The sequence below is a fragment of the Callithrix jacchus genome, chromosome 13 (assembly GCF_049354715.1).
Source record: "Callithrix jacchus isolate 240 chromosome 13, calJac240_pri, whole genome shotgun sequence".
Taxonomy (NCBI): Eukaryota; Metazoa; Chordata; class Mammalia; order Primates; family Cebidae; genus Callithrix; species Callithrix jacchus.
Genome location: NC_133514.1, coordinates 19,049,805 through 19,062,107, shown reverse-complemented (window position 1 = coordinate 19,062,107; position 12,303 = coordinate 19,049,805). Strand labels below are relative to the sequence as shown.

The 12,303-nt window shown below is 44.0% G+C and overlaps 1 protein-coding gene and 1 long non-coding RNA gene across 11 annotated transcripts in view; one reads left to right on the top strand and one right to left on the bottom strand.

Annotated features, from left to right (window-relative positions):
• Positions 1 to 1,354: 1,354 nt before the first annotated feature.
• On the bottom strand, positions 1,355 to 2,219 carry LOC118146756 (uncharacterized). The gene is made up of 3 exons (XR_008475894.2): positions 2,082 to 2,219; positions 1,927 to 2,000; positions 1,355 to 1,477 (listed from the first exon to the last, which is right to left on the bottom strand). It is a non-coding gene; the product is annotated as an uncharacterized LOC118146756 (long non-coding RNA).
• Positions 2,220 to 3,414: 1,195 nt separating this feature from the next.
• PPP3CC (protein phosphatase 3 catalytic subunit gamma) overlaps positions 3,415 to 12,303 on the top strand; it is a 99,063-nt gene continuing 90,174 nt past the window's right edge. For 8 of the 10 annotated variants that reach the window (XR_013525512.1, XR_013525511.1, XM_078347254.1 and 5 more), the window contains exon 1: positions 4,300 to 4,682. Coding sequence is in view for 6 of the 10 variants with exons in the window: in XM_078347254.1 (XP_078203380.1) it covers positions 4,634 to 4,682 (49 nt within the window). In the remaining 4 variants the exon portion in view is untranslated. Of the gene's footprint in view, positions 3,842 to 4,299; positions 4,683 to 12,303 lie in introns of those variants that run through there. The other 2 variants (XM_078347256.1, XM_035270028.3) reach the window with 1 other exon arrangement.

Sequence of the window (12,303 nt, the reverse complement as noted above, 5' to 3'; positions counted from 1 at the left end):
ATGTGATGAATTGCTTCTGATTGGCCTTTGCCCTTTCTTGTATTGTAAAGCTATTTTATTTAACAGGGAAAGTTCTTTACTAACCTGACCTATGAGATGCAAATATTTTCCTGGTTTTATGCCTTTTAATTTTGTTTATCTTTTTCATATAGTGAATTTTTTTTTTCATTTTTTTGTAGAGACTTGGTCTTGCAATGTTGCCAGCCTGGGCAAAAAATAAAAAAAAATAGCTGGGTGTGGTGGTGTACACCTGTAGTCTCAGCTACTCAGGAGGCTAAGGTGTAAGGATTGCTTGAGCCTGGGAGGTTGAGGCAGCAGTGAGCCATAATCATGCCACTGTACTCCAGCTTGGGTGAAGAGTGAGACCTTGTTCCACCCCCCTCAAAAAAAAAACGTAGATTCTGGAGTCAGTGTGGACAATAGATTGAGTGATCAAGACCAAAGGCTCAGGGACCAGTTAAGAGGCTGATGGAGCAGAGGGCTAGCCCCCATTCACTCCCAGCCTTTATGCCTTGAGAATAGCTGATTCTATTACTGAATTAGCTGAGATGGATTCCCATAGAGAGCAAGACACGTTCCTGGTGTCTGCCTCAAACAACCTGAAGCCTTTTGAAACCTCTACTAGGATGCAAAAGCAAGGCAAGGTGATGGGTGAAGGTTTCTGGTGGTCTCAGCTTATACAGAGCAACCTGGTTTCCAACCTGGTTTCCTCCCAGAGAAATCCATGGATTGAACTCCCTCTTCCAAAACACAGAGATAGAAAGTGAGGGGAACTATTAGAAGCAGTGCTGGACACAAGGGGTCCAGCTATCGGGAGACTGAGGTAGTGTTCCTGTAGTTCAATCTCTTCTCACAGAAAACTCTGGAGCCTGAGTTGTACCACGAAATTATTCTCACCTTGAGGCAGTTAGTCTGACCTGAAGGCGATGATAGCCATTGCTCCTAGGACCGAGGGAGGGACAGTCATAACTCCTTAGGGGAGGGGAGCTCCCATTCAACCTAAGGCCATTCTCTGGAGAAGGGGCAGCAATGAACCGTCAGCCACCAGGCCTCAAGAAACAGGCAGAGTATAGTAGCTCATGCCTATAATCCCAGTACTTTGGGAGGCTGAGACAGGAGGGTAACTTGAGCCCAGCAGTTCAAGCCTTCAGTAAGCTATGATGGCACCACTTCACTCCAGCCTGGGCAACAGAGCAAGACCTCCTCACTCTCTTAAAAAAAAAAGCAGCAGCAACCAGAAGATGGTTATCCCTCATGGTGAAGGGGATCTGGGCAGGGCACCCCAGCCAGGCCTATTAATATTATAATCCCCACATTACAGAAGAGGAAACCAAGGCCTGGGGAAGCGAAGGAACTTACCTATGCCCACAGCTGGAAATGATGGTATCAAGTATCAGGACTCCAAGTCCAAGCTTGGCCATTATAGCCTTGGTGAGCTGCACTTGGCCTTCTGGATGGTCTCCAGGAGCCAGAAAGTCTGAAGTAACCAGATAACCACAAAAAGAAGTGAAACAACTGGTTTCTGCTTCAACTGATTGCTCTTCCCCTGCAACCTTCAACCATTGTTCCTGCTCAGCCTTGCAGCATTTCCCCCTCCGGACATTGGGTTTCTCAAGACCCCCACCCCTGTAACTATGTAATTTACCTCACCCTCCCCTCTGCTTGCAAACCCTCACCCTTATGATCATGACTGTCTGTAATAGATGACCCCTACCCTTGTGACCGTGCTTCCTGTGATGCCCTCCCCCTCCCTAAAATAGATCACCACCTTTAACTGACCACTTGCCCCAACCTATAACACCAACTCTTATCCCACCGCCCTCCACTGACTCTCTTTTCAGACTCAGCCTAACCACACCCAGGTGAATAAACAGCATGTTGCTCATACAAAGCCTGCCTGGTGGTCTCTTTACGTGAGCAACTCACCTAACATCAAAGTCTGTTGGAGCTGCTGTGGGTGTCACTGGTTGTTGCTATGGAAGTAGAGGACCAGCAAGGAACTGGGAGAAAGGCAGAGCTACTTAGTGAATCACCTTAGAAAGGGGTGGGGACATGAAGGAACAGGGCTGCAGTTTACTTACATTTACTTTGCTAAAGCCAAGCTACGAAATGACATCTGGATTCTGTAAATTCATGTATACCATCCCTGAGGACTCAATGCCCCATATTCCATATGGTGCCATAGAAAGGGTTCAGGTACTGCATGTCTCTTGATAATGATGGTATTCACTAAGCTTCCTACCAGCTGTGTGACTGGGTAAGTTTCTTCACATCTCTGTGCTTCAGTTTCCTTATCTGTAAAATGGGGATAATCATATAAATGGGGTTGGTGTGAGGATTGAATTAGCTAGTAGTTGTTTTTGTTTGTTTTGTTTTTGAGACGGAGTTGCTCTGTGCCTAGGCTGGAGTGTGGTGGCACCATCTTGGCTCACTGCAAGGTCCAAGCTAGTCTCCTGCCTCAGCCTCCTAAGTCCCAGCCACCTAGGACTACAGGTGTCTGCCACCATGCCCAGTTAATTTTTGTATTTTTAGCAGAGATGGGTCTTCGCCACGTTGGCCAGGTTGGTCTCTAACTCCTAACCTCAGGTGATCCGCCCACCTCAGCCTCTCAAAGTGCTGGGATTACAGATATGAGCTACTGTGCCTGGCCTGGAATTTCTTCATTTTTAGCTATCTTGTTGAGGTTCTTCCAGATGTATTTTAGCCTCTGACCTTTAGAGATATGATTTGATAGGCATGTAGTTCTGGTTACTTCTTAAATGAAGAACTTCCTCAGGTTATACGAAGAATTCTCTTGGGTGGAAGCCTCAAGGACCATGAAAACAAAACCAAGTTCTATTCAGCCCCTAAAGTCCTCTTGCCTCCTGCCGTTACCATCAAAGAGCTACAGTCAAAATTCCAACGGATAATTCAGGGTCCGATTCCAGTATTATATCCCCAGACCGCCTATACATAAACCTATAGATTTATACTATATTATTGGAGATTTACGCTTAATCCTATAATCTTTCAGCTAGGAGCTGTCCAATAGAATTTTCTGGATGACAGAAATGTCCTTTTCTGTGATGTCCAATAAGGTAGCCGCACTTAGCTCTTGAACACTTGAAATGTGGCTAGTCCCCTGGAGGAACGGAATTATTTAAATGTACATAGCCACACGTGACTACTCATTGGTCGCTGTGGTAATTAACACTGCTTTTGCCTGTAACTTGCATGTTTTGTTGCGCATCAGTTTCAATATTTCATTTGCATTGCTAAAAGTCAAAATCCTTTTGACTTTGCCAGGTACTATACTCATTGAGAGGGCGGTAGGAGCCAGTTTCTATTCCAGGTTTACAGTTTTAAGGACAGATATAGGTCAGTTTTTTTAACTTCGAGATGAGCAGATGGTTAACTCTCTAGGGACTTGCCCATGAGGTTCCACAGTCAGCCTGGGCCGGGGAGGCAGGGGTACTGTGTCAGGGGGGAAAAAAGGGGGCCTTCTAGATGGGCAGGTGGCACACAGGACATAGGAGGATGTCAATTCCTGGGACCGAGGAGGTCCGGCCCGGGGGTCCCAGGAGCAGAGCTCTCCCTTCTCTGGGATGTGGAAAGGAAGTGAGGAGGCAGCAGGGTCTCGCTCGGAAACGGAGCTCCCCCTGCTACCCCGCCCTAGCGACTGGACTGTAACTAGGATGTACACGAATGTCCTTTCACTGTACCAACTGCACTCAACACGCGGGAAAAATGAACTGAGGGGGTTTAAATGTGCGGGTTTGGTCATTTGCCAAATGACCAAAGCTGAAGGACCGCGGCCGGCCCGATCACACTCCTAGAGACAAAGGAGGTGGGAGACCCAGAGGTGAGGAGGGAGGCTGCTTGTGGGGGAGGCCTGGGAGGTCGGGGCTCTCGGCGACGGGGTCACAGGAGGTGGCGCGGAGCGGCTGCGAGGCCGTAGGGGCGGGTCGTAAGATGGCCGCGGCCGGGCCGGCCTCCCCGCGCGAGCCACGCGGACGGGTTTCAGGCGCTCTGGCCCGGGACGGCTAGGAGCGAAGGGGCCAACTAAGAAGAGGGCTGGCTGGCTGAGAAGGGAAAATGGGCGGTTGGCAGCGGGGACCCGCAGCCGGAGGAGCGAAGAAGCGCGCGTGCGCCGAGGCCGACCGCCTCCCGGGAAGGCGGAAGCGCGGGGAGGGCGGTGCTCGGTGCGGGAGGCCGGGTTCGGGTGGCCTGGTCAGCAGGGCGCGCGTTGGGCCTCGGCGCGGCGGCGGGGGCGCGCGCGCGGCCGCCGGGAAGTTGTGAGAGCGGCGCGTGGGGGCGCGCGTGCGCGCACGAGGGCCGGGACCGTGAGTAGCGGCGGCTGTCCGGGTCGCCTTCCTCAGCCGCGGTTGCGGTCTCTCCCGAGTCCGTGTTCCCGGCCTTAGCCTCTGGCACCTCGGAAGAGAGCGGCGGGTGGGCCTGCGTCCTGTCAGTGGCGTCTGAGGCCGGCGCTGCGGCGGCCGCGCCCTTCTGGTGCTCCGGCAGCGCTGAGGAGCCGGGGCCGGGCACTGCGGGCTGACGGCTCCGGGCAGCTGAAGCCGCCGGAGGAGAAGGCGGCGGCCGCGGCGAAGGCGCACGTCGGGCGGGCTCCCGGAGCGGGGAGGAGGCCTTGGGGACCATGTCCGGAAGGCGCTTCCACCTCTCCACCACAGACCGCGTCATCAAAGGTGCATGGGGGACCGGGCTCTCCTCTGGGACCCGCGGGAAACGGCCCTCGACTGGGCGGCGGCTCGGGGCGGAGGGAGGCTGGGGCCGGGCTGCGCCCACCCTGGGAGGGCTCGGAGGGGTGTGGACAGGGCCGGGCGGCAGCCCGGGGAGCAGCCCCCCCGGACCCGGCATTTTCTGCTGCACCTGGCCCGGTGCCTGGCGGTCATTGCCAAGTTCCTTCCCGAAGCGTTCAGGGTGCAGTAGGGACTTCTCCCACCACCCACAAAGGGCCCAGATCCCTATCTTTTTTTTTTTCTCTCTTTAAGAAACGACTCTGGGGAAGCCATCTGGGGTGGTGTGGGCAGGGAGTTGAGTCGACTCTTCCAAGTCACATCTTTCCTTTAAGATTAGCTCTTTCTTGACACCCGCCCCCCACCCTTTCTTAGGACGTAAACCATGTGCCTTTTGACCCACTTTCTCTAGATCATTGTAAGTCACTGCCAATAGCCAAATAAACAGTATGGTGAAGTCAGATAAATCTGTTATATGATGTTTAAAATAAGTTTACAGAGCTCTCGACATGGTATTGGTATTTTATTTTCACTTTGGTTATAGAGGCTTGGAGAATGATGTTTTCTGATTCATATGTGTACCTGGGTTAGATTTCTGTCATTGTAAGAACAAAATGTAAAGTGCTCCTTCCGTTCTAAATCTTACGGGGTTGTAGGTTATAGTTGTTTCTGCCTTTAAGAACATGTATTAAACATAACCACTAATTTATGTGCTGCTTTTATTCAGCCATAAGACTTAGGCACAACCCTTCTCTCTGAGATTAACAATCGGGTTGAAAGCGCTATTTTGTAAGAAGGGAATAGACTTGGACCAGCTGTGTTAGTGGCCTTTGGATGCAGGGGTTAGTGTGACAGTGGGGAAAATTAGTAAAATACTTTCCTTCTTTTTCATTTTGGTATTAGAAGGAAAAAGGCAACTAAGATTGGTGATGGGAATACATTTTTAAAAGGTGAAACGCCTATTGCATGTTCAGGGAGGGGGAAGAATTTTAGTGTATAATTTAGATTTCCCCCCGTCTCAAATCAGCCTCATAAATGTTAATTATCTATACTACAAAATTATAATGGGATTTTTGAGATTTATCTACTTAGCATTTGTATGATATCATTAGACGTTTAACTGAATTGTTCATATAACTGACATTATCCCCTAAACAGCTAAATTATTTTGACCATTTACATGCAAGCCTTCATATTAATAGTGTATACCCTATAATAAGTATATAACCCTCTCTTAAGATTCAGAGTGTACTAAACATAACCTTTTTGAGAAATCAAGGTCATCATTATGTATATTAATTTCTGTACTGTGCTCTTAATATGGCCGGTACGTTCTGCTGTATAAGGGTGTTGGCAGTTTCATCCTATACTAAAATGACTCCACACTGCTATACCAACCAGTTCATTGTTTTGTCTGCTTTTAGTTTCTCTCTCCAGTACTGTTTTCTGTCAAAATATGCCCTTACTGCCTTCTAACCTGCTACTTTAAGCTGAAGGAGGCAGGGAAACCAGATAAGCCAGAACTGTGGGTCATCAGAATAAATAGGATCTTAGTGAAGCTTAATGGCAGCCCTCAGGAATCTCACAGTCTAATCACCATTGCACTGTGTAATTTCCACCATAGCATGGCATAAGATCAAAAGAAAATTAAAAAAATTAAATGACCCTTAAACATAGTAAAATAAAAATATAATAAAATAAAACTGTTAAAATGCAGGGGCTGGGAGCAGGTGTGGTAGCTCATGCATGTAACCCCAGCCCTTTGGGAGGCCCACATGGGCAGATCACCTGAGGTTGGGAGTTTGAAACCAGCCTGGCTAACATGGCAAAACCTCATCTCTACTAAACATACAAAAATTAGCTAGGCATTGTGGTGGGCACCTGTAATCCCAGCTACTCAGGAGGCTGAGGCAGGAGAATCACTTGAACCTGGAAGAAAGAGGTTGCAGTGAGTGAGCCCAGATGGTGCCACTGCATTCCAGCCTGGGTGATAGTGAGGTTCATGATTAAATAAACACCATCATCATATCCTGTAGGATGCAAATTTGTTCTTTACCAAAATGAATTTTTGTATATTGTGTACTTTTAAGACTGCTCTTAAATAAATGAAACAGAAATAATTTCAGGCCTTTAGAATGTGTGGATTTCTCTCCTATATATAAGGAGAGCCTAAGAGCCTGACCACAGAATTTGTGGCTTTATGGTGACTTCTGTTGCTTTTTTAAGGTTTTTCCAGAGTTTGAAATAGTTGAAGAAAATGAGGTGTCACTGTGTGCATAGCTAAGGTCCATTGGGTATTAAACCCTGGTCCAGTACTATGGTGTTTAGCCAGAGCTGTCTGCATTTATTCACAGCTTGAAAGCTTTTTCAGAGGTGATACCACACCCCAGTTTTTTTTATGGTTCTGTCATTTCCTGTTAACTTTAAAGGGTACCTAATTGTTTTGTTTGAGCAAATTTTGGAGAAGACTGGGTACTCGGGAGTGATTTGTATTTTAAGTGTCCTTTAAACAGCAGCTTTCTTAAGTTGAAAGACTTAGACTACTGGCCAGAAAATCTTGTTTTTACTCCTGCTTCTGGAACTCATTTGTGACCTTGCCTTTAAAAAAAAAAAAAAGTTAAAAAGAAAAAAGTTTTTTAAAAACTTTTTTCTTTTTAACTTTTTTTGTTTTTGCTTTAATAATCTCATCTGTAGGCTGGACATAGTGGCTCACACCTGTAATCCCAGCACTTTGGGAGGCCAAGGTGGGTGGATCACCTGAGGTCAGGAGTTCGAGACCAGCCTGGCCAACATGGTGAAACTCTGTCTTTATCAAAAATACAAAAAGAAAAAAAATTAGCCAGGTGTTGTGGCGGGCACCTGTGATCCCACCTACTTGGGAGGCTGAGGCAGGAGAATCGCTTGAACTTGGGAGGCAGAGGTTGCAGTGAGCCAAGGTCGCACCACTGCACTCTACCCTGGGCGATAAGAGTGAAACTCAGTCTCAAAAAAAACAATCTCATCTATAAAATAAGGCTAATATTACCTTCCCTGTTTAGCCTGGGTCATGCAAATGGCATAAAGGATGTGAAAAGCTCAAGTTAAGGTAGTACTGTGAAACATGATAGTAGGTTGGTAAAAGACTGCTTACTACAGAAGTGGTTAGTAGAGAAACCATTACCATTTGAAAATATCAGCATTAGAAAGTATATGAAATTATAAGCTATGAAACTGTTCCTAGTTGGGAGAATACCTGTTCTACAACATCAAGGATATGTGGGTGAAATCTCATCAGTAACAATGTGAAGAGACCAGCACACTTCTGTCTGGTACTTACCAGGCAGTAGATTTCTTCTCTATCTGTTGAAGGTGTTTATGTTTAAACATTCTTATGATTTTGCTCATTCATTAAATGTTAAGTGAGTGCCATCTGCAGTTACCCTAGTAGGTTGCTCATTCATTTCTTCTTTGCTTTAAAAGTAGCATTTCTCTGAGTCTCTAGAGCAGTTTGTATGCATTGGGTCACCACTAGTGGTATCTGGACCGGGGAACTAGGAACTCAGATGATTAAATTGTGGTTTTCTTTCTGCTTTCCTTTTTTTTCTAGTTTCCAAGTTTCTTTTCCTGTTTGAGGACATATTTTTTCTTTGACAGTGATTTTTATAAAAGCAGTTTTTCCCCTAGAATGAATCTTTTCAGAAGCAACAAGGAAATTTCAGTAGGAATTACATGATTAATATAGAGAATCTGTTGTCTTAAGTTTATTATTTGATGGCTATATGGGGTTTAACAGAAAAGTCAAATTTCTTTTCAGTAAGGTGCTGATACATTTCTCCCTTTCTCTTAGAATTCAGATATATTGTGCATTCACAGAGTACTGTGCCATTTTTACCACACATGGGAGGCTACTCTTTCCTTAATATCCTGGCACTGGGAATATTGTGCTTATGGCCTTCTTAAAAGATTTTAATATTAGTGTGGACAAAAACTGCTATTTCTACAAGCATACCCTGAACCCGATTTCAGTCTCTGGTACCTATACTTCATTTCCTTCCACAGTTCTCGCCCCCCCTCCCTTTTTTATATCGAGAATGGATTTGCTGAGGATTTAAAATTTTTTCTCTTAAATATAAGCTTGATCCTGCTACTTACACAATTTGAAAGTCAGAAAGGGAAGAAAACAAGGACTTCATATTCCTTCCCACCAGAAATAACTGCTTTTAATACCTTTGTGTATTTCCATCTGCACGTATATTTTGAATTCAAAGGAAAATGAATCACACATATTCAAGCTTTTGTTATACAAATATTTCATATTATTTTAACATAAATATTGTTATTTTACCTAAATATTTCCACAGTGGTTTCATTCAGCATGGAAATGGTTTCAAAGTGCTTATATTGCTGGGCGTGGTGGCTCATGCCTGTAATCCAAGCGCTTTGGAGGCAAAGGTGGGGCGGATCACCTGACGTCGGGAGTTCAAGCCTGACCAACATGGTGAAACTCCGTCTTTAAAATAAAAAATAAAAAAAAATTAAAAAGTGCTTATATTCATATTTCGGTTCTTTACATTTTCAGTGGGGCACTCTTAGTCATTTGATACAATACCAACCCAGGAGAAACATTTTCAAGTATAAATTTTCAGTGTGAATATGTTCTAAAGTTGATATCTCCTAGATTTGTCAACAGTATTTGTTTAATTTATGCTTCATTTATTATTATAATTAACAAGCTGCCAAACTTTTGAAGCATTCAAAATCAATGCTAATTGAGATTCATACCTTTGAGTAGAAGTCTTCAGTCTCTGAAAGGGCGTCTTAATTTAAACGCTCAATTTTTTTTTTTTGAGCAAGGATAAAGTATTCTTTCTTACCTGTATGTTATTGGTTGTGATCAAAGCTTCATTTATGGTCTAACATTTGATAATTAAGCTTTATCTCTTTTTTTGCATTTTAAAATGGGATTAAAAAATTTTTTTGCCTTGTGTAATTTTTAGTGTACCATAACTTCTACTGGAGTATATATGGGAAAATATACAAATTGTAAATGTACAGCTTAGTGAGTTTTTACAGATTTAGCACCCAAGTACCCATGTAACTGCTCAACCAAAGTAAGAAACAGGTTACCATGAGTTCACTTTCAGTCACTGCTTTCCATCCCTAAATGGGCAACAGTGGGGAAAACATGACACTTTGTAACCATTATTCTGGCTTCTAACATCATATTTGTGAAGTGACATACTAATCATGTCTTACTGTAAAGTGAAAAAAAATGGAATTCTTTGAGAGAAAAATGCTAAGGACTTACTTAAAGTGAAATAATTAATTAAAGACCTTTTCCCAAGCAGTATTTGACACTAGGAATTGAATATCTTTCCATTAAGGTAGCATTTTTTGAAAAAGCTAATTTTTAGGCCAGGCATGGTGGCTCACGCCTATAATCCCAGGACTTTGGGAAGCTGAGGTGGGTGAATCACCTGAGGTCAGAAGTAGAGATCAGCCAGACCAGCATGGTGAAACTCTGTCTCTACTGAAAATACAAAAATTCGCTAGGCATGGTGGTGCATATCTGTAGCCTCAGCTACTCAGGAGGCTGAGGTAGGAAAGTAGCTTGAATCCAGGAGGTGGAAGTCATGGTGAGCTGAGATTGTGCCATTGCACTTCAGTCTGGGTGACAAGAGCGACACTCTGTTTTACAAAAAAAAAAGCTAATTTTTAGACATATATCCATTAGAGACAGAATGATTCAGTTAATTCTGGGATTTATAGTTATTTTGGAACTTTGCTGCTACTTAATTACTAAGTGACTAGTGGAAATAAAAGGATGTCTTACAATCATTACCATTCTTTAGTGCAATCATTACTAGAATATAACACTCTTTTACAGTTTTTTTTTTTTTGGTGGGGACAGGGTCTTGCTCTGTTGCCCAGGCTGGAGTGCAGTGGCATGATCACGGCTCACTGCAGCTTCAGCCTCCTGGGCTCAGGTGATCCACCTCAGCCTCCTGAGTAGTTGGGACTACAGGCATGCACCACCATGCCCAGCTACTTCTTGTATAGAGACAGTTTTGCCATGTTGTCCAGGCTGGTCTCGAACTCCTCAGCTCAAGTAATCCTCTTGCTTTGTCAGTCTCCCAAAGTGCTAGGATTACAGATGTGAGCCACTGCACCCTGTCTTTTATAGTTTGAATGTTAAAATTTAGCAGCATTTTAAATTTCAGACCTGAGGCCTAAAACTTTCAACCTAATCTAAGTGCTATATTTGTTAGTTATCTTTATGTTCTACCTAGTTAGCCAGATGAATGCAGAGAGAACTGTTAGTTCGAAATACTCAATTTTGTTTTGTTGGCACATTAGATTATCCTGGAATATTTTAGTTTCTTGAGTCTTCGCTTGTTGTTAGAAAAGGGTATAACTTGGTAACCAGGATCTCTATATTGGGCACAGAAAGATATATTGGATGGCTGGACAAGGCAGTGTGTTTCTTTGATGATCATGATTAGATTTACTAATTGCTAACAATTAAGGTTTTTTTGCAGCATCTAGACAATGTCAGCCCAAGAGACTGAAATTCTAAATGAACAAACACTGAGAGATATTTTAAGAATTCATTCAGTAGGCTACGTGCAGTGACTCACACCTGTAATCCCAGCACTTTGGGAGGCCAAGGTAGGCGGATCACAAGGTCAGGAGTTGAGACCAGCCTGGCTAACATTGTGAAACCCCATCTCTACTAAAAATACAAAAATTCACCAGGCATGGTGGCGTGCACCTGTAATCCCAGCTACTCAGGAGGCTGAGGCAGAATTGCTTGAACCCAAGAAGCAGAGGTTGCTGTGAGCTGAGATGTCGACACTGCACCCTAGCCTGAGTGACAGAGTGACACTCCATCTCAATTAAAAAAAAAAATCCATTCAATCATTACCCATGTAGAATTCTTGCTAAAAGTGTTTAGTTTAAGCTGAACCTAATTATAGTAGACAATCAGACAAATCCAGCTTCTGGGACTTTGTGCAAGAGAGTTGGCCTGAACTCTAAAAATGTCAAAGTGATGAAAAACAAAGCAAAAAGGGCAGGAAGACTATTCTAGAAGAAAGAAGTTGAAAGAGAAATGTCAGCCAAGTACAGTGTCAAGCCTTGATTAAGACAATACAAAACTGTAGAGGACATTTTGCGGATAACTGGGAAGATATGAACAAGGAGTATATCTTACACAATATCACTGCAAATGTCTCGAATGTGATATATGGTATTATATATACGTATGTGGTGGTTATATAGGAAAATGGTATTATTTTTAGGCAGTATTGGACGAAGTATTTATGTTGAAATGTGATGTTTGCAATTTGCTTTCAAAAAAAATCATATATTTATAGAGATAAGCAAAAGTGGCAAAACTTTTACTTTGGCGAATCTAGGTAAGAGCATATGAGTGTTCTTTTTTTTTTTTTTTTTTTTTGAGATGGAATCTTGCTCTGTAGCCCAGGCTGGAGTGTGATGGTGTGGTCTCAGCTCACTGCAACCTCCGTCTTCCAGGTTCAAGCAATTCTCCTGCCTCCGCCACCCCATTAGCTGGGATTATAGGTGCCTG